The 22,688-nt window shown below is 33.5% G+C and overlaps 1 protein-coding gene across 1 annotated transcript in view; it reads left to right on the plus strand.

The window, feature by feature from the left end:
• The window catches only part of CTTNBP2NL (CTTNBP2 N-terminal like), a 47,937-nt gene that overhangs the window by 8,269 nt on the left and 16,980 nt on the right, over positions 1 to 22,688 (plus strand). Inside the window, exons 2-3 of the mRNA XM_063105308.1 lie at positions 4,143 to 4,266; positions 7,073 to 7,180. Coding sequence (XP_062961378.1) covers positions 7,082 to 7,180 — 99 coding nt within the window. The 5' untranslated portion in view covers positions 4,143 to 4,266; positions 7,073 to 7,081. The remainder of the gene's footprint in view (positions 1 to 4,142; positions 4,267 to 7,072; positions 7,181 to 22,688) is intronic.

The raw sequence follows: 22,688 nt of genomic DNA on the forward strand, positions 1-22,688 counted from the left end.
CACCAAATGCAGCCAGATAAAAATTTCCTCAAAATAAATAGTACCACAGACTGGATGGCTTAAACAACAAAAATTTATTTTCTCACAATTCTGGAGGCTTTAAGATCAGTGTGTCAGTAGGGTTGACTTCTAAAGTCTCTCTCTTTGGCATATAGAATGGCTGTCTTCTCCCTGTATCTTCGCATTGTCTTACCTCTGACCCTTCTGTATACAAATTTCCTTTTCTTATAAGGACACCAGTTATATTGGATTAGGGCCCACCCTAATGACCTCATTTTAACTTAATTACCTCTTTAAAGACCCTGTTTCCAAATGCTGTCACATTCTGAGGTACTGGGGGTTAGAACTTCAACATATAAAATAGGGCGGAGGGCACAACTCAGCCTATAACACATGTGTTATAGGGATCCAGATAGTCCAGTGATATCTTTTACCTTCAGCTGGGAGAAGTTCGATTTGAGATATTGGTAATTAAGCTTATATTGCTTAATATTGTAGAATTCAATAAAATGAGATTTGTTTTTGTACTTTGAGTTTAGAACTTTTGTAAATAATAACAAAAACAAAAACAGCTTTCTTTAACAAATGTACAAAAGATCTGCTTTCTTGATCAGAAAATTGTTTTCTGATAGCATGTTGACATGTTTTTCTTCCCTAGTCTGACCTTAAAATTCCAAAAGTGGAGTGAGAGGGACCACTTGGAATGTTGTCAAACTCTTACGCCAAATGCATAAATAACCCTTCTGAAAAACCAGAAGTGCCAGAGGGTGGGGAATCTTAAATCTTAGAGATAGCCAAGGTATTGTGTCAACACCTTCCACCCCCTGATATGAGGTTGCTTTGGATACATTTTTTTTTAAACAGCAGTACATTTTTGTCCCTGTTTAGATTTAGTATTTACAAATGTGACAAGTTTCTTTTTTATTAGTATTATTTCACATATACTGGGATTTTAAGGAAGTATATTATCTAGGGAAAAGCTGTCAAAAGCACCCATTTTGTATGTCAGTCTTGGCTGTGTGAGTTTTAAGAGTTATCTGGCCCCCTATATTTGGGTTTTGCTTATATGTATGTGAAAAAGTCTTTATAGAATTGGAGCAAATTTGCTTTACATCTTTGCATATATGTGATCAATAATACTAAAAACATGAATGGACTGAATCTGAGTCAGTTGTAGTCCAAGTATAAATTTATTAAATTTGATATCTGAGTATATAATAAAGAAGTGATTTTTATCCTGTTTTGCAAAAGTAATATCCTAGATGAAATAACTGATTTTTTTTTTTTTTTTTTTTTTTTTTTTTTTGATAGTGGCCAAGTTGATTTTTTTTCAAATACGTCTGTATAGTTTGGGGTTTTGTGTTTTTTGGATTTTTTGTGATTTTTTTGATGGCTAGCTGGTATAGGGATTGAACCCTGACCTTGGTATTATCAGAACCACACTCTAACCAGCCAGCCAATGTATAGATTTTTTTGAGATGTTTTTATGTCAGGAACTATCTAAGACTCATCTAAAAATACTGTTTTACTCTTTTCCATATCACCCACCACTTGGAAAGAAATAAAGCCTTCAGTTCCACATAAAGATATACTCACACCCAGATACTAGGCAGACAAACATCTTTCTGTACTCCACCCTGCCCACCCCTACTGCTTACATAGCTGTAGAAGCTGTTTGGGTGTGTCTTTTTCTGCCACCTAATCTTTGTATGGTAAAAGGGCAACAATGCCTGCTATCCTGTAGGATTAATTCAGTGTTCTAGAGCAGAAGCTGGGACTTCTTCAAGAAGGAGGAAGCACAACCAGAACCAGAATGAGTGAAGTTTGGGTATTATTCAGAAAGAGGAAAAGGTAAGAATACAGAATAAAATGAGCAGAGCTCAAGCCATAGCAACATACTCGTTAGGCAAAATCATCACTATAGTTAAGGAGATACAGCAGTGGGGGGAGGGAGAGTTCACTTTTTGAAACCCATAACTGTTCTGACCGTTGGTACATAAAAAAGTTCATCTAGAAAAGACTCATGCTCTCCTGGCTTTCAGCCCTGACTGGGTGGGAAGGAGCCTGTGAATAGACCAAATGGTATGCTGGGCGAGCTCATTTGAAATTACTTATTGATAACATAAAAATAAGTTTCATATTTAGCCCATAAAGGGGCTTATTTTTCCAGGGTATTAAAATATGTGTAACTTTATCTTTTTTATTGTATATATTTATATGTATATTTTTATTGAGAAAACTATAAAGTTTAATATAGCTACAGCTGGCTGTGCCACAGTGTATGACAATGCATCCGTACAATTTGTCCACAAGTGGTTTTTATTTCAAATTTATAGCTGTAGCATTCCTTGAAATATTTTTTTCTAAATTCTAAAGAAAGTTGGATCTTGGAAGGAATGAGCTGAGCATCTGGTTGAAATGATCTTGTCTTTCAGAGTCACTTACTTGATAATGACAGTGACAAGTAATGGTTTATTTAGAAAATAAGTAGGGCATGAGTTTGTAGACTGCAATGTGACGTGCCAAATATCTGGCAATAATATTTCTGATAATGAATATGGGTTTAGGAACAGCCTTTTTCTTAAAATTTGGGCCACATAAGTCTGCCCAAATATTGGGCAGAAATTGCTGGAATAACTTATTCAGTGGTTTGCCTATATGTTGTTAGTTCTATATTATTTACTGCACAACAAACCCATACTTTCTCTCCTAAATTGAGAGATTCAAAATTAGTTTAATGACTGATTTTTGGTTGAATGAGACAACGAAGAATTTATTGCTGCATTATTTCCTCCTTTGACACTGACTCTGATTGTTAGGTTTCAGTAACTCAAATGGGTTTTCAGGCTTGGCACCTTAAAATACAAGACAAAAAATTACATTTTATCAAATAAAATTTAAGGTCTATCATTTTTAAAAAATTTTTCTTGGTCTAATACACTGTTAGGAAAACATTAAAATCTGCATATAAATAATTTAAAGTGTTAATAGTTGTTTTATAAATATAAAAAGAAAGAAAATTTTAGATGATATTTTTAGTAAAGTGAATTATTTAAATGAGCCTATTTTGATAAGATTTTGCCTGGGTTTTATCACAATATAAAAATGTTAGTGTAATATTCTAGTTTGTGTAATATTTGCTTTACTGTCTTATAGAAAATAATCAGAACTTTCGTCTATAATAGGTTTACTGGTCATAGACTACTTTGCTTTCATAAATAATTAAGATAACAAAAAAATGTAAACTGTGCATTCAAATAAATCATAAAATTCAATGTCATCATAAAAGAGATTTACTCTTGTGGTTTCAAACATGGTACAACTTATGTAAAATTATTGGTTTTCTCTGATAAGATTACTTGTACCAAAACTGGCATGTTTTTGATGATTTTTTAAAAAACATTAACAGAATTGGTTTTTAAAGATGCTTTCAGTCTAATTTCTGAGCTGTGTATTTGGCTTTGGAAATTTGAGATATCTTATTGAATATTCTTAATTAAAAATAAACCTAAAGAACGAAATTTCTAAAATGAAAAAATAAATGTTTTGAATTATTAAAAAAAAATTTCATATAATTCAACATCTGATATTGGAACATAAATGGGAAAAAGAAGCTAGGGATGTGTAATCAGCCTTATAGACAATGTCAAGATGGTGACTGATTGGTTTGTTTGTTTATAGAATGGGAGGAGGTGAAGAGATGAGAATTTTCCTTACATAAAATTGGCAGTTTGAAAATTTCAGTTATAATTATGATATTTTTCTATATGAGTGCATCGTGCATAAGTTATGGTGATTCAAACAAATTGGCTTTGTCAATTCAGGGAGAGAAAGTCAGTTTCTTCTAGTGACATTCAGAAGTTAATCCTTCAAATGGCAGTGGACATTTTAAAGTAAAAAAGATTTTGAAAGTCCCCACCCCCACCTTCCCTAATTATAGTTGCAAAAAGGAAGTCAGATTCCTGGTGTTTTTCATGTATTACTCAGCTTCAACTTGAAGAACTGGCTGTTTTCTTTTTTCTTGTCAGTATCAACATACAGCTGTCAGACCTCATGAGCTATAACGACAGTTGACATTAATGGGATTTACCATATTGTTTATAGTATGGTCACATGACAATAAATTTCTTATTATTTTGCAGCTTTGGACACTTTTCCACCATGCTGATGGCATTTTAAATGTATTTGTCAGCTTTCTCAAATTTTAACTGAAGAAAACCTTGAGAGTTTAGATTTGAGGACTAAAGTGTGACTGCCAGTTATCAGGTCAGTATCACCCCCATCCCCACCCCCACCCCCAGGAATATCACTGCCATCCTAAAACATGATGAAGTTTTACTATCTTTCATTTATATTTCAGATAATTTATTGCTATGTCCTGAATATTGAGATTAGATTCAAGTGTATAGAATAGCAAGGAATTGCTAAATTTTAATATTTATAAAGAAAGGTTATTGGAGTATGCTAAAATAGATTTCTTGGTTCTTGAGTTACACATCTGTAGCCCATTTTTTCCTCCTGTGTATTAATATTTGTATTGTCACTTCATGTAGACACTAAGCTAAATGAGTTGGTATGTATTAGTAAAATGTTCCAGATATTAAAATATGTGTGCAGAAGTGATTTACAAACACAGATAACAAGTAAGAGTATTATTCATTATGCCATTGACAAAGAATAGATTTTTTTTTTTTTTTTTTTTTTTGCCTAGCCTGGACTGCTTTATAATAACAGTGACTCTGAAGATTGTTTCAATTTTACTCTTTTATGAGGATGTATATTTATCACAGCAGAGACTTTGATTTAGGTACAATCTGATTTAGTTCTTTATATATTTACCTCTTATTCTTATTTTATTGGACTCTCTAACAAACAATATTTGATTTTTACCTGGAAGCTTACAATGGAATCAAGAAGGGCTATAGAGATTATATAGTTTGTCTTATTTTACCTATTAGGAAACTCAGGGCCAGAGCTGCTGGGTCATTTTTTTCCTTAAGGCCATATAGCTGTTTTGCAGCAGAGCTGAGACTAAAATTCTGCACTCCTCACTCCCAGTCCATTATATTTTACTCACATTTGCTTCATTAAGCCAGTTTTGGATTTCTAAATAAAAAAATTTAAGGACTATAAAGATATCAAAGAAAAGAGTTATATTTGTGAATACTATCATTTTTAGCTCTATTCCTACTTCCCTACCTTGGTGCTTACATGGCAAGTTGATTTACTCTGTGCAGTAGATATTTATGGAGTACCATGTGCCCATTCTGTTTAACATCATGGGAAGAGAGAGGAAGAACAGTAAATGATAGGCTGTCTTCTCTGCCTTATAATCTCTCTGAGGGAGGTAAAAACATGAAACCATTAGGAAGGGGCTGCCCCTCTAAGAAACCAGTGTGACTCAACTGCTAATTTAAATTCCTCACCCTTCTTCATTTGTGGTTCTCAGCTACAGAAAGGCAGCTGAAAGGAGTTCTAAGGTCATTGATCTTGGCTGCATCCAATTTTGGTAATGCCTTTTGTAGAATTCCCGTGGAATGAGAGGATAGTAGTTATTAATAATTAAGCCATTATTTAGCTGGTATTAGGAAGTTGGTAAGATGTTTTACATTTATTAACTAAATCTTCACAGCAACCCTTTGAGTTAGATATCATCATCCCCTTTTCACAGATAAGAAAAACTTGTCCAGTCACACAACTAGGAAGATGGAGAACTAGCATCTGACTGCAAAGCTATGTGCTCTTTTCAACATACCATCTTATACTAAGTGTCGCTTTACTAGATTTGTTGTGTTTGTTTGGTTAGTTTTTAGTTTGAAAATAACTGTTACGAGAGCTTTCTCTAATACTAAAGTGAGAAACACTTACTAGTTGCTAAAACTCACTAGTTGGAAAGTTAGCAGTTAGAGCTAAGGTTACATTGAGGATATTTTACTTTATGGTAAAATATTTGTACAGTGTGTCCTGGAACACAATCTAACAACACAGTGAAGTATGCATTTTGCACATGTTCTCCTTCACTTAAAAGCAGTAGCTCTGGTAGGTGTCAATGACTCTTTTGTGTACCCCCTAAATTAGTAAGAGTGAAGAATTACTGGAGGATATTTGAACTAGTCATGCTGTGATTCATTTTAAAGAAAACTATGAGAGTGGCAATTTGGAAGTAAAAAGTGGGAGAGAGAAAATAGTACTTGATCTACTTTGGAAATTATAAAATCTATCTTACTGTATATATTGGTCAGAAGACCCTTCGAAGATTGTATAGCAGTCTAACTTCTGTTTGTGCGTGTGTTGTGAGAAATTAATCTTGTGCAAAGAATTGAGTTTGGCCATCCATTTAGCCATTTAACATATTTCAAAAGGTGCAAATCCTTGTAGAAATGTGAACTTGTTAAATAAAATAAATTCAGTTTGTAGTAGTCTGGCCAGTTAAGATGTTTAAGCCATATATTTTAAGAAATCATTTAAAAGTATGTTTGCAGATAGTTGAATTTAAGTCTATTTTATTTAATAAACAAAATGTAAATATTGTGATAAATGTTCTCTGTGAAAGTAGATAAATTTCTCCCATTCCCAGCAAACATTATCTTTGCTCAAATTTTATTTCAACCAATTGAAGAGGGATGCCAGAATGTTTTATATATGGTTTTCGGATTCAGTTATCTAAAACAGGGAAATCTTTTCATGGCCTAAGAATTTTTCAGTGAAATTATATTCATTGTAACACAATTTTACCTGAACTTTTAGGGAAAAAAATTAGTGAGACCTTCTGAGTCTCTTCTGAGACCTTCTGGGATGTCTGTTTGTAAATATGCTTGAAGGAAAGATGAAAAGTTGATCTTTGTGAGTGGTGATGAAATCAATAATTAAAGTGAATTTTATTTTCTCTTACTGCTCAGTTTGTGATTAAAATCAGAAAGCTCTCATGTTTCTATTGTAACCGTTTCCTTTCTTAGAGCATTTTATGCTGTAATTGTTGCTGGTTTTTGTCTATCTCACTTTATTTTTTTCTTTAATTATATCAAATGAACTCTGTCTTCTGGAGATTGTCTGATTGTTGTCTTTGTTTTAGGATTTCAGGATGAATCTGGAAAAACTCAGCAAGCCTGAACTCCTAACATTATTCAGTATTCTTGAGGGAGAGCTTGAAGCAAGAGACCTTGTTATAGAAGCTTTAAAGGTATGTTAAGAGAAAAGCGTAACTGTGTGACCCTCGTCAAGTCATTCAATGTCTGGAGCAAAGCTTCTTTATCTGTGTTAAGAATAAATGATCAATAACTAGTATTTATAGGTAACATTTTACAATTTTCATGACATTGCAAATACTCCCAACAATGTAGGATTTACTTTATTTTTTCCCTTTATTTGTATCCTATGAATAAAGGGAAAAGAAAAGTGCACATATGTACCGTATAGCCAAGGATCAGTCGGTGATTGCCAGTCGTTTGAATGGATGTCTCTAGTTTGTCCTCTCAGCAGTGCCTAATTTTTTATGACTCTCTTGCCAACATATATAACATAAAAATGTTCACTTCAGTTGATGATTCATTTCTGCCATATTCATGGTCCTTCCCCATTTGTCCCTCTTAGTGATTTCTTTACCCTTCTCTGTAAGTCCCTGAGAACTCTGTTCTATTTCTCGTAACCCAATCACATTATTACCAGTAGTCCTAACTTGCTTAAACCCAGAATACCCTGCCATTTCTTATCCCATGTTTATCTGATTGATGAAGAGAAAAGAAAAAGGAGGATTGGAGAAAGTTTGAACAACTTCCTAATCATCCCTCCTTAATGCCTGTTATTCTCACTTCTTTCCTCTGTTCTCATCTGCCTCAATCCCCTCATAATTAACGTAGGGATTGGGGGGATGGCTGCCTCTGATGGAAAAATCAGAAGATGACCTTATTTTCTCTTTTATAGTTTTACCAATATAACGTCTCTGCTTTTCAGCCTTAGAAACTGTACAAACATATAACGTTTTAAGTGTCTATTTTACTAATCATTATATGCTTAGCACCTAGCATAATGCCTAACATATAGATGCTCAATAAGTATCTGCTGAACAAAGGAAATGATTGTGCCATTATGGTGTGTTGCTTTAAAAGACTGCCATAATACTTCAAATAGAACGTTGTAAATTAATAAATTTTAAAGCCTGTCATTAAGTGTTCTGCAACATAAATGCCTTCTGGTTTTAATGTTAACAGATGCTTAGGTGCTTATTGCACATGTTTTCTTAAAATATATTTTTTCTGCATGAATCCAATTTTAGTTACTCTATAGTAACTTGTCAGCTTCTGACAAGTTGAAAGAGCAGCTCGAGTAGCAACAGCTATGATTAAGGAAGCATTTTGATATAAGATACTATTCAGAATCAGGCACAAGAGTTGTATTTAGTCTGCACATGGTCTGTAGGTGATAAAGTTATTCTGAGGCTTAACTCTGTACAGTTTAGTTGAAATTAATAGCTACACCAGAAGTGACACATCTTTAAATATTCTATTGTTAGATAAAATAAGTGACAGCTGGGGTTAAAATTGTTTCGATCCTTTGAGAAAAGCAACTGCCATACCAAATTCTTTAAGTTAAATGAACTCTATTTTATGTGTGGGGTAGTTTTTGTTTGCTTTGGTTTGGGTTTTTTTGTTGTTTATTTGTTTGGTTTGGTTTCGTAACATATCAAGATTTTACTGCATTATTGCTATTGCTTTTGCTTAACAACAAACACCTATTGAACTTTTTGGACTAATATGGCAGTTTATTAATATAAATTTATAAATATCAAAATAGATTTTTTTTGGAAATAAAATCTATTTTTCAATCTTGCATCTCTGAACAAAACCCATATGGCTTCACTGTCGTTTCTTAATGAATAGTAGGTCACACTGGCAAGGGTTGGGCTTTTTTAGGAATATATTACAGAGTTCCCATAGTTTGTAAGTGGATTCTACCTATAGAGGTAGAATTGTAAAAGAGCTTTATTCATTTTCCACAATTTCTGCAAAGTGCCAAATTGCAACTACACCTTTCTAGAGCTCCCATGGTTATGTTCTCTTTCTCTCCAAAAGCCTCCTCACTCTTCTGTTATAGCTAAGACACATTTGGCATAGAACCAGAGAATCAAATAGAAAATAATGTAATATTCAGCATCTCCTCATATTTGAAGTCTAATTGTTACAGAGGCCATTTATGCTGTATTTGGACCTAACTGAACTTTATATAAAGTGATTGTCTGTTTTAGAAAGCATCATGTCAGAGAAAAACATCCTTTATGAAAGTCTTTCCCTTTCATGACTTTATGTTCACAAATGAGAATGCTATAGGAATCCCCTCTATAATGAAAGCAAAATAGTTCTTGAACTATCTGGGGGAAGCCAGTTTGGCAAAAGAGCCTCAGTTCAATAATTCCAAGCAAATCTAGGAAATAACTTCCCAGAGTGGTCTGTGACTGTTCCAGAAGAGGATGAGGGAACCTTAAATGTTTTTTTGTTTTTTTTTAATCTGCTAATAAAATTGAGATTAATCTTTCACATCAGATATATTACATCTACACATCTTAGATCTGATGCAAAGCCACACTTAGCTATGACTAAATAGACTCTACCCTACATTTATTGGTATCATTTTATTTTAAAGCATTCTTTAAATTGCTTATACAGTGATAAATGGTAAAATATTACAACTTTCATGTAGAATTAGCTTAAGGAGTCTGAATTCCTTTCCACTGAGGCCTCATAAAACAGTTACAGTTCTTTTAAAGCCTAGGATAGAACTTTGTTGTTTTGGACCAAAGGCCATTGCAAAATTCCCCAAGCAAGAATATTTATGGGCAAAAATGTTGTAGACATGACAAAGTTAGAAATATATTTGGAGTATGAGACTATGTAATATGTCACTCTATATAGGTTTAATAATTTGTGAGTTTTTTCGGCAAGCAGGGGTTAAAAATAGAAATTAGATTTTCTATTTAGATATGTTACGTATATGTCTCTGTTGAAACAATAAATAATTTACTTTTGCTAAAAATAGAAGGATCTTATGATAGTGCCAAATATATAGAACAAAATAAAAGTATGGAGGGTGCTGATACATGTATTCATTGCCCCATGAAACCATTACCACAATCAAGATAACAAAACATATCCATCACTCCCAAAATTTTCCTCCTGCCCCTTTGTAACACCTCTAGCCTAACTTTCCCCACTCCTCCCCACCCCTGCTCCCGAACCACTGTTCTGCTTTCTGTCACTAGAAATTAGTTCACATTTTCTGAAATTTTGTATGAGTGGAGACATATAGAATGTACTCTTTTTTCTTTTTCTTTTTTTGGCCTGGCTTTTTTCATTCAGTAATTATTTTGAGATTCATCCATTTGATTGTGTGTATTGATAATTCATTCCTTTTTATTACTGAATAGTGTTCTATTGTGTATATATACCACAGTTTGTTTTATCCATTCACCCACTGATGAACATTTGTGGTATTTCTAATTTTGGACTATTACAAAGAAAGCTGCCATGAACATTCATATACAAGGCTTTATGTGGACATACGTTTTCATTTCTTTTGGATAACTACCTGGGAATGGAATGGCTATATTCCTCATATAGGATAGGTGTATTTTACCTTTTTAAGAAACTGTCAAGAGTGTTTTCCAAAGTGGTTGTACCATTTTACATTCCACAACATATATAGGAGTTTTGATTGCTCCACATCTTCACTAACACTTGGTATGGCCAGTCTTTAATTTTAGCCATTCTAGTGTAGGTGTATAATGTCTCATTGAGTTTTAGTTTTCATTTCCCTGTTGACTAATTATGTTGAGTGTCTTTTCATGTACTTGCCATTGGTATTATTTTCTTTGGTGAAATGTCTGTTCAAATCTTTTGCCTATATATTTTTAATTGAATTGTTTTCTCATTATTGAGTTTGAAGAAATCCTCACATATCTGGATGCAAGTCCTTTATCAAACATGTGCCGTGCAAATATTTTCTCCCAGTCTGTGGCTTATTTCGTTCTCTTAACTGTATCTTTTTTAGAGTTAAGACACATAACTATTATAGTTAATAACAGTGTATTGTATATTTAAAAATCACTGAGAGTAGATTTTAAGTGTTCTCACCACAAAAAAATGATATATGAGGTAATGTATATATGTTAATGAGCTCAATGTAGCCATTCCACAATGCATACATATTTCAAAACATCATGTTGTACACCGTAAATATATGATTTTTATCAATTAAAAAAATAAATAAGTGTTAAATTAATTAATTAAAATCCAGCCATAATTTAGACCAGAAAAACAAGTGCATCTTTCATTGACAGGGGGAAAAAAAAAAAGATATTTAACTGTATCTCATTTCATTCTTTTAACTGCATCTTTTGAAGAATAAAGGTTTTTCATTTTGATGAAGTTCGGTTTATCAAATTTTTTTTATGGATTTTGCTTTTAGTGTTATATCTAAGAAATTTTTCCCTAAACCAAGGTCAGAAAGATTTTCTCCTGTTTTTTTTAATATGTCTTATAGTTTTAAGTTTTAAACTTAGATCTGTGATATAGCTTCAGTTAATTTTATTATATGTTGCAACATATGGATCAACTTTTTAATTTTTTTTAGCATGTGGATATCCAGTTGTTCAAGCACCATTTGGTGAAAAGTCTGTTTTTTCTTAGTAGAATGTCCTTCACACCTTTGTCACAGTCCATAGTCCACATGTTTGTGGGTTTATTTCTGGACTGTGTTGTATTGATCTATTTGTCTACATTGATGCCATTACCACACTGTCTTGATAACTGGGGCCTTATAGTAAGTCTCAAAATCAGGTAGAGTTAGTTCTCTAACTTATGTTCCTTTTGAAAGTTGTTTTGCTTATTCATGGTCCTTTGCATCTTCATATGAATTTTAGAACCAGCTTGTCAGTTTCTACAAAAATCCTGTTGGGATTTTGATTGGGATTGCATCGAATCAATAGATCAATTGGGGGAAAGTTCACATCTTATCAATATTTTCCAATCCATGACCATGGTATATCTCATCATTTATTTAAGTTATCTTTAATTTCTCTCAGCAGAGCTTTATAGCCTTTAGTGTATAGGTCTTTCATATCTTTTGTGAGATTTATCTGTATTTCATATTTTTGATAACATTATAAATGGTATTGTTTTTTAAATTTTAATTTCTGAGTGTTTGTTGCTGTTGTACAGAAATAAAGTTGATTTTTGTGTATTCATCTTGCTAAACTGTAATCTTGCTAAACTCACTTATTCCAGTAGCTTTTAAAGTAAATTCCATTGGATTTTCTATAATCATGTCTGCAAATAAGGATGGTTTTATTTATTTTTTTCTAATTCACATGCCTTTTGTTTGTTTTTCTTGTCTTATTACATTGGCAAGAACCTTCAGTACGATGTGAAATAGAAATGATGAGGATATCTTTGTCTTATTCCTGATCTTAGGAGAAAAACATTCAGTCTTTCATCATTAAGTATGATGTCAGCTGTAGGTTTTTCACAATGCCCTTTATCATGCTGGGGAAATCTTCTTCTATTTCTAGTTTGCTGAGAGTTTTTGTCAGGAATAGATGTTGGATTTCGTCATATACTTTTTCTCTACCTCATGAGAGCATAATTAGTTTTTATGTCTTTGCTGTATGTCTGAAATATTGTCTGAATGGGAGCTTCATCCCCTTTCTTATTTACCTTCTCTGAGATCAAGTTGAGTGATGTGGAGTTGCTTTTCCAGCTTTGTTCTGCTGCTTTTTAAAAACTAGAATTCCTTACCTTAATTTTTCAAATTTTGCTGAGCAAAGTCCAGTAATTAAGCTGTTTTCCCAATGGCAAAACTTAATAGCTATTTAAACATCATAAACATTTTTCAAAAAAGAATACCTCTGCTGCTTTTATGAACTGCTCTCCTTTAAAGCAGCTTTATCCTTTGTCTTTGTTAGTTTTGTTTATTGGCATCTTATAATAAATGATTTTTCCAAAGAGGAAAAAACAGACAATGTGTACACTTTTTCCCCTTCTGATAGAATATTATCTGTTTTCTAGGAGTAACAGAAGTAGTCTATCTATTTAAATAAGGTTATGATTTGCATTTCCCGGATGCTGAGTGATGTTGAGCATTTTTTCATATGTCTGTTGGCCATTTGTATATCTTCCTTAGAGAAATGCCTACTTAGCTCTTTTGCCCATTTTTTTAATTGGGTTGCTTGTTTTTTTCTTGTAAAGTTGTTTGAGTTCCTTATATATTCTGGATATTAATCCTTTGTCAGATGTATATTTTGCAAATATTTTCTCCCACTCTGTTGGTTGTCTTTTAACTCTGTTAATTGTTTCTTTTGCTGTGCAGAAGCTTTTTAGTTTGATATAATCCCATTTGTTTATTTTTCCTTTGGTTTCCCGTGCTTTTGGGGTCATATTCATGAAGTCTGTGTCCAGTCCTATTTCCTGAAGTGTTTCTCCTATGTTTTCTTTAAGAAGTTTTATTGTTGGGCCGAGCCCGTGGCGCACTTGGTAGAGTGCGGCGCTGGGAGCGCTGCGACGCTCCCGCCGCGGGTTCGGATCCTATATAGGAGTGGCCGGTGCACTCACTGGCTGAGTGCCGGTCACGAAAAGGACAAAAAAAAAAAAAAAGAAGAAGTTTTATTGTTTCAGGGTGTATATTTAAATCCTTAATCCATTTTGAGTTGATTTTAGTATATGGTGAGAGGTATGGGTCTAGTTTCATTCTCCTGCATATGGATATCCAATTATTCCAGCACCATTTGCTGAAGAGGCAGTTCCTTCCCCAGTGAATAGGCTTGGTGCCTTTGTCAAAGATCAGATGGCAGTAAGTGTGTGGGTTGATTTCTGGATTCTCTATTCTGTTCCATTGATCAGTGTGTCTGTTTTTATGCTAGTACCATACTGTTGTGGTTATTATAGCTTTGTAGTATAGCTTAAAGTCAGGTAGTGTTGTGCCTCCAGCTGTATTTTTTTTGCTCAGCATTGCTTTGGCTACGGAAAATGGTATGGAGGTTCCTCAAACAATTGCAGATTGATCTACCATACGACCCAGCTATCCCACTGCTGGGAATATACCCAGAGGAATGGAAATCATCAAGTCAAAGGTATACCTGTTCCCCAATGTTCATTGCAGCACTCTTTCCAATAGCCAAGAGTTGGAACCAGCCCAAATGTCCATCATCAGATGAGTGGATATGGAAGATGTGGTACATCTACACAATGGAATACTACTCAGCTATAAAAATGAATGAAATACTGCCATTTGCAACAACATGGATGGACCTTGAGAGAATTATATTAAGTGAAACAAGTCAGGCACAGAAAGAGAAATACCACATGTTCTCACTTATTGGTGGGAGATAAAAATTAATATATAAATTCACACACACAAAAAAACCGGGTGGGGGGGGAAGAAGATATAACAACCACAATTACTTGAAGTTGATATGACAAGCAAATAGAAGGGACATTGGTGGTGGGGGGGAGGAAGGTTTTGGTGAGGGGCAACAATAATCAGCCACAATGTATATCAACAAAATAAAATTAAAAATAAATAAATAAATAAATAATTAAATAAATAAGGTTAAAGGTTACTTTTTGTGTTAAACCATTTAAGTTGATTTTTTAAGATCATTTTACATGATTTCATATCATGTAATCAGGAGATAGACATCAAAATGTACCATTCCTTTATTGTTTTCCAGAAAGCATTATTTTTCTCATTGTTAATATGGGAGCACAAGAAGAAAATTCATCTTAAAGGGGATTTTATTTATCAGTGACATCCCTTATATCTGAATGCTGCTCCAGAGTCAGTTGTTGCAGAATAGGTAGACATAGTATTGCCTCTCTGTTATACTTTTGGATAAAAAAAATCAATGTTGGTTTCTTGTACTGAATTTACTAATCTCAGGACACCTATTTATTGAGAATTACTGTAGGCAACATGATTTTTATAAAATTCCATTTACAAAAAACATTTTCTATAAGTTACTTTCAAACAGCCCATGATAACATAGTTATGTTGATCTAGTCCCAATTAATTCTTTATAAAAAGTAAACCTTTAGTTAATGGCTATGTGAATTGGGTGGTGCATCCACGTGGTGCAATATTATGTAGCTATTTTAAAATATGATACATATGAAGAACTTTTAATGACATGGTAGTATTCGTACGCACAAAATTAAATATATCCTTTCATCTCAATTATAAGAATAACACATATATAAACGATTCAGGCAAATACATTGAAATTTGTAGTTTGAGTATTAATAATTGTTGACCCGGGGTAGTGGAATCATAAGCACATGTTAATTTTTTCTTCAGAACTTCTGCTTTATATGTAAATTGCTTTTATGTCAGCAACACTTGTTTTTAAATGAGCAATAATCTTGTACAACAAATTCTTGCTTAAATGTCCATTTATTAACATTCTTGCCCTAAGAAAATGTTTTAGCCATATATTATTCACTTTGTAGGAAAAGGTACTAGAACTAAACAGAACTATAGTTAAATTCTCCCTTTTTTGTTGTTCCTGATATTAAGTTAATATTATTCCTTCCCAGCCCACCTGAAATAACTCAACTGTTTCTGTCTGAAAAAACAACCTAAATTCCCTAACTATCTATGAAAAAGATCACAAAGTTTAGAGGAAGAAAAAAGAAAGCTTTAATAAAGATACCTTTTTATCATACCAGAGTCTGAAAAGGTGTCTTTCAAGCATTTTCAAAATACATTTCACATTTTGCCACAACCCAGGATACATATACGTATCCACATACATACACATGTTAACTAAAACAAAAATTTCACTGAAATATACTAACCTTATGTTTTACTCTAATATTTACACTATATGATACTATACTATAATGTTTTCTTTTCTATTGTACTTCATTTTTTTTAATGCTGATTGTGACCCCACTAAACTAGTTTCATGATCCACTAATGGGTTATGATTCATAGTTTGAAAAACACTGGTATAATGTATTTCTATCAATTTTCTAATTTGCTACATAGTGGCTAGATTTCTCTTTGTTTCATCTTGCCAGATCCTGAGATGGAAATAAGATGTAGTTAGATGTGTTCCTTACAAAACTCCAAAAGAATTTTGCTAAACTATAAACTGTCCCCAAAGTTTATTCTTTAAGAAGAGCTACCATTTTGTATAGCTCTCTACCGTTTTGAGTGTTTCCGCGTGTGATGTTGTTGAATTCTCTTTATACCCTTGTGAAGTAGATATTATAATGCCAATTTTACATACATATACTAGAACTCATATCTCATAATTCCAGATAAACTGTGCTCAGCTAAATGAATTATAGGGTCTGACCATATGAGATAAAATATGCTTCTTTACCATATGTACTGGTAAAGGTGAGGATGAGGAGAAACTGGGACTCTCATATATTGTTGTCTTCAACTTGTTAAGGAGAGTTTGTCAATATCTATCAAATTAAAAAATGCTTATATCTAGAAATAATTCCACTTCTAGAAATTTATGCTACAGATATTCTTAGACCTATACAATAAAGTATATGTGTAAGGTTATTTATTGCAGCATTATTCATAAACGTAAAATACTAGAAATAACCTTAGTGTCTATTAGTAGGGTTCTGGTCAACTAAATTATGATATGATTGTAAAATAGAATATTATGGAACCATTAAAGAGAATGAGAGATAGATTTTTATGTATGATATGGAACATTCTTCAAGTTATAGTAAATGAAAAAAAATGTCACAGAAGAGTGTTCATAGTTAAAAAAAAAAAAAGGTATTAAGTTGCAACTAGTGAAGAAAGAAATATATCTCACAAAGCCTTTCTTTCTTTCTTCCCCTTGTCTTGGTTCCCTTGAGAATGGTAGGCGCTCCCAAAATAGTCTGCTCTGGAAAGGGCATGAAGTTAGTGAGCGGGAAGTACTAAGTTCAGTGGTGGGGTACTGTAGTAATAAAGAGCGGAAAGAAGCAGGAAAGGCTGTTCTTATGTATGGGTCATTCATAAATTGGGTATTTATAAAAAGAGGACTGAATTCTTTAAGTGATTAAGTGCCTTTGTTCCCTTCAGGAAAACATCGAACCTCATATATAACAGCTAGCTATTAAAAATAATTGTTTGGCATCAACTATTTTCTATAGAACTTTTTATCATTTGCCATCATTCACATTATAAATTGTGGTATGTGTAGGGTTTCAAGAATGAAGATGCCAGAAGAATAAGCAAGTTTCTTGTTTAAGTGACATCTTCCTATGGGTGTTTTTTTGTTTTTGTTTTTGTTTTGTTTTTTAATTAATGCCTTTAAGGAAAGAAAGGGGGAATTCAGCTTGTAAAATGGTGCCTATTTAGAGAATACACAGTTCTTTAGCAGTCGGGGAGGGACTTCAGAAAAGATTACAGCAGTGAGGAATTTCATTCCATTTATTCAGCCTGAAACTAAAACAAATTTTAAAAAAAGGAAATAGTTATTCCTGTTATTTTGACTTCTTCTTATTGTGTCTTCCTTGCATGTGTTAGCCTTGTGATTTGAGATTAATCAGAGGTTATTTCTAGTTGTCCCCATAAAGAGAAGAGAAGCAAAGGAAGACAAAAAGGTTGCTTCTAAAACCATCATTTAGTATTTCAGTGCAGCCAGTTGTGGGAATAATTTGGAAGACAGGAGGAAACCGTCTTGTATGTTTGTTGGAAATTTTTATGGAAAGGAGGCATTTATAAAACGAACTGGGAATTTTATTATATAAGAAATTATTAGGGCCGTCCCATGGCTCACTTGAAGAGTGTGGTGCTGATAACACCAAGGCCACAGGTTCAAATCCCTATATAGGGATGGCCGGTTAGCTCATTTGGAGAGCGTGGTGCTGACAACACCAAGTCAAGGGTTAGGATCCCCTTATCTGTCATCTTAAAAAAAAAAAAAAAATTATTAGAAAAGCATAGCAATATATATATATATATTCCACAAAACTATTCTCTACATGTGCAAGGATGCACATTGCAGCATGTTTGATACAGTATTGAAAAACTGTATACAACCTGAATGTCCATCAGTTGGGTCTATCAATGGCTGCATAAAACTGGTTATCCTTAAATATGGAATACTATGTGATTGTTTTTGGGGGCGGGGGGGTGGGGGTGGCAGTTGGCCAGTAAGGGGAACTGAACCCTTAACCTTGATGTTAATCAACACCAAGCACTAACTAAGTGAGCTAACCAGCCAGCCCTAGGTTTTTTGTTTTGTTTTGTTTTGTTTTATGAAGGAAAAAAACTATGTACTGACTTATTTCTAAGACAATAAGTGAAAACGAGTTGCAGAACGGTTTTATGGAATAATAATTTTAATTGTATAATCTATGTAATTAGGTTTTATACACACACAAATGTATGTATAGGCTTGGAAATGGTCTGGAGGATACCCTTCATACTAAGAACTTTTGGAGAAGAAAGAGATTAATTAGGTTGTGGTCAGGAAGGACTTTAGCTTTTTGTAGTTAAAATTTTTATGAGAAATTATTCATTTACTAATGATGATATTAAAATAAAAACTATATTTATAAGACATACAATATGAGCAGTGGATGGCAAAGACTTGGGAAAAACATTTACTTTTTAATTATCTTCTAGGTAGTTTATACTTCTCATATAAATTTGCATTAATTTTAAAATACGCAAGAGAGTGGACAGCAAAGCATGCCTAGGGAAAGCATTAGCTTGTTGCCTGCATATCCTGGATTTTTTCCCACAGCAGCAAAGAATAAATTTCTTCTTTTTTAAAAAATTTTTTAATTTTTTAATTTTACTTCTCAAAATACATTTTACTTGATTTTCATGCCCCTTTACCCATTCCTCTCTGCTCCCTCCCATCCCTCCCCACATCATATCTGTTCACTTAAATAGTTCAAGGAATTTTTGTGGTTATTCTTCTTCCCCCACCCCCAACCCTTTGTTTGTTTGTGTGCTTATTTATTTATTTTTAGCTCCCACAAATAAATGAGAATATGTGGTATTTCTCTTTCTGTGCCTGACTTGTTTCAGGTAATATAATTTTCTCCATCCATGTTGTTGCAAATGGTAGTGTTTCATTCTTTTTTATAGCAGAGTAATATTCTGTTGTGTAGACGTACCACAGTTTCCTTATCCACTCATCTGATGATGGACATTTGGGCTTGTTCCAACTCTTGGCTGTTATAAATAGAGCTGCAATAAACATTGGAGTGCAGGTATCCCTTCAGCCTGATGATTTCCATTCCTCTGGGTGTATTCCCAGCAGTGGACTCACTGGGTCATATGGTAGATATATCTGTAATTGTTTGAGGAACCTGCATATCAACTTCCATAAAGGCTAATTTCCAAATTCTGCTTTTGTACAGTATACCTAAAAGTTCTTCTTCCAAAGCAGATTCTTTCGCAGGTCATGGACTCAAAATTAAATAAAGCTGACAACATATGCATGAGCAGCTACATGATTAGAATTTCAAGAAATTTTATCTTAGCAGGAGACGTACAACCCTTCAAAGTATTTTTTCCACCTTCAGTTTTATATGTATAGTTTGTAATATTCCATTGTTTAATCAGAAAAAAAAGTATTTTCTGCCACAGAAATCTAACTCCACCCAGTGAGTTCTAAGATAGGTATTACTTCAAAAAAAAGTTTAAATCTAATCCAATACCTAGCATACTGTTTGTTCAACAAAAGACTGATTGTTGAAAAAAATGATTGGTAAGAGTGAGTATGTGATTGTGTTGTTATTAAATTCAGAAATATCTGTTCTTACTGATTAAAAACTAGAGATTTAAGGGCTGGCCTGTGGCTCACTTGGGAGAGTGTGGTGCTGACAACACCAAGTCAAGGGTTAAGATCCCCTTACCAGTCATCTTTAAAAAAAATAATAATAATAACTTCTTAATAAGACATTCTTTTCTTATGCCACCCTATTCAAAGGTTAATGCTACTACCTACTTTTGATCCCATCTTTTCCCTATTTCTTCATGGCCTTCCTCCGTCAATTACCCCCCCTCCCTTCTCTTAGCACTCCAGTTTCTTCCCTTTTGCTACCTCTTATCCTCAGCCCAAAGCCTATTTGGACCTGTCTATCTATTCTATATGAAAAACAAAAACAAAAACAAAAAAACTCCTCTCAATCCTGCCTTCCTCCTGAGCTTCAACCCTATTTCTCTTCCTCTCTTTATACTCAAATTTTAAGTGTCGTTTGTACCCCCGTCTCTAGTTTCTCACCTGTCATCACTCATTTGTTTTTTGCTTCTACCAGTCTTCTGAAATTTCACCTTTTGAAATTACAATAACCTTTAATACTTCTTTCAATTAGATTAGCTAATCTTTCTTTAGCATTTGACAGTGTTGACCATCCTACTTTTTAAGCCTCTCTTCCCTTGTTTTCTGTGATATTCTTATCTTGGTCTTCCCAGACTCCTTTGTCTTTTTTTCTTCCACATGCCGTTTAAATTTGATGCCTTCTGTGAATGGATAGGGCATCCTTCCTGCAGTTTATGTGGCATGCTGCTCAAAATCTATTATAGCACTTTTTATAACTATATTATATATAATATCATTGTCCCCTGTCCTTTAGACTTTTAAGATCCTAAAGGGCAGAAGCCAAGATGTTATTCATTTTTGTGTGGCTTTTGTATTTTTTTTTAAATTCCCTCTATCTTCAGTCTCTACTCCAGTTCATCGCTTATTCTCCATAAGCAACTATTCTTACACATTTTTTACTTGTATGTCTTGTAAAATGTATATTGCTTTGTGTATATGGATTTGCATAAATGGTATTGTGTTATGTAGCTCATTCTGTTTCTTATTTTTTGCACTTACTGTGCCTTTGAGGTCCGTCATGTTGCCATGTGTGCACATAATCTGTACTTCTATCTGCTGGGTCATACTCCATGGTATACATTTATTTTACTGATCCTTTTATGCAGCTGTGTATCTTCACCTAGCATAGCATACTGGTATATAGTATGTACTGAATATGTTAGCTGAATGGGTAATACATAAACAGATATTCTCCAGGATTTTGTTCTTAGTCCTGTCTCATCTAAACATATTCACTCTCTTTCTCTCTGGGTTATTTCATCAGCTCCATTGGTTTAAACAGGCAGTTAACATCTAGATTTGGTTTTCCTCATATTCCTAGACGCATATATCCAAGTTTTTTTGACATTTCTACCTAAATATCCCATATCTACCTAATATCTACCTAAATATCCCATATCACAAGCTCAACATCATTCACTAAAATAGCCTGTTTGTTTTGCCTGTATTCTCTGTTTTGATTAATGGCATCACCAACCACCCAGTCACCCAAGCTAATTACTTCAAAGCATCTGTGTGTCTTTTCTCTTCTTTACTTCCCATGTCTAATCAGGTGCCAAAACTGTTGATTCTTCCTCCAAAATAGCCCTTGAATATGGTCTCCCTCTCCCTCCTATACTTTGACTTTAGATCCTAATTGCTCCTCAGTTGGCCTAATACTACTGTTTCTAGTCTTACACCCTAGATTTGTAGACTAACCATTATTAGTATCAATTTGATCTTGTTATTTTTCTCTGTGACTCCTTGCTGCCTACAGAATTAGTTTAAAGGTATTACTACATTCAAGGCATTTACAGACTAGCCCAAACCTAGTCTCATTTCCTGCTAGTCTACCAGCTGTAGCCTAACCTCTAGACCCAAATTATGCACTTTCATTCTTCCATAGCCTTGCTTGAACTTCTCCCTTTATTTGGAATACTGTTTTCCTTTCCTTCTCTTTTACACAGAACCCCTCACCATAAGTGTACTCAATAAATTTTTGTACAGTTGAATCGTACCTAATATGATTTCTCTTTTTCTGTTGTCTGTACTAGATTCTTAATAATGTGAGAATTTATCTATTCATGCTGATAAGCAGCACAGATTATAGGGATTTTTCTATTTTCTTTATGCCTCGTATTTCCTTTTTTCCACTAAATGTAAGTTCCATGAGGAGCAGGTACTTAATCTTATTCAGCACCTCATCCCAAATATCTAGAACTTTTAAGTACTTTATAAGTATTTGTTATATGAGAATTAGTTCAGTCCCTTTAAGTCTAATTTGGATGTATTTGAGGCTCAAAGTAGATTGCCTTTTATTCATATTTTTAGAAGGGAGGCTTAATTGTACCAGTATAGCTTCATAATTTTTACTGTTGTTGATAATTCCCATTTTTAGTGACATTATTTACATCTCACCCTGTAGTAAGAACAATTTGTTCTTCAGACAGGAAATCATTGCTTTGTGTTTGTATCCATATTTGTAGTAAAGGATATCAAATAATTGGGATATATACCTTTGTTCATTTTGTTGTATTTATCTAAAGAAAAAATTTTTTAAAAAATCTTTCCTATTTTATTTGAATTTCTAACTGACATTTTATCTCAGTATCCTTTCCTGTCAAATTGGGATATGTTCATCTGCATTTCCTGACTGGTTAGTAATGGAAACATTGTGAATATCACAGAAAATAGTGCAGTTTTTTTTTTTTAAAATAGTACAGTACTGATTTGTCTTTCTTCATCTGTCTGGATGTATACATTATTTCCCAGACTTTTCAGCTAAGGACCTCTTTTGGCATCTGTTTAAATTATGCATGTCCTCTGTTTGTGTTTCAGAATGTATTTACTATCCCCTATTTCTCTAGTG

This window comes from Cynocephalus volans, chromosome 8 (assembly GCF_027409185.1).
Source record: "Cynocephalus volans isolate mCynVol1 chromosome 8, mCynVol1.pri, whole genome shotgun sequence".
Classification (NCBI taxonomy): Eukaryota; Metazoa; Chordata; class Mammalia; order Dermoptera; family Cynocephalidae; genus Cynocephalus; species Cynocephalus volans.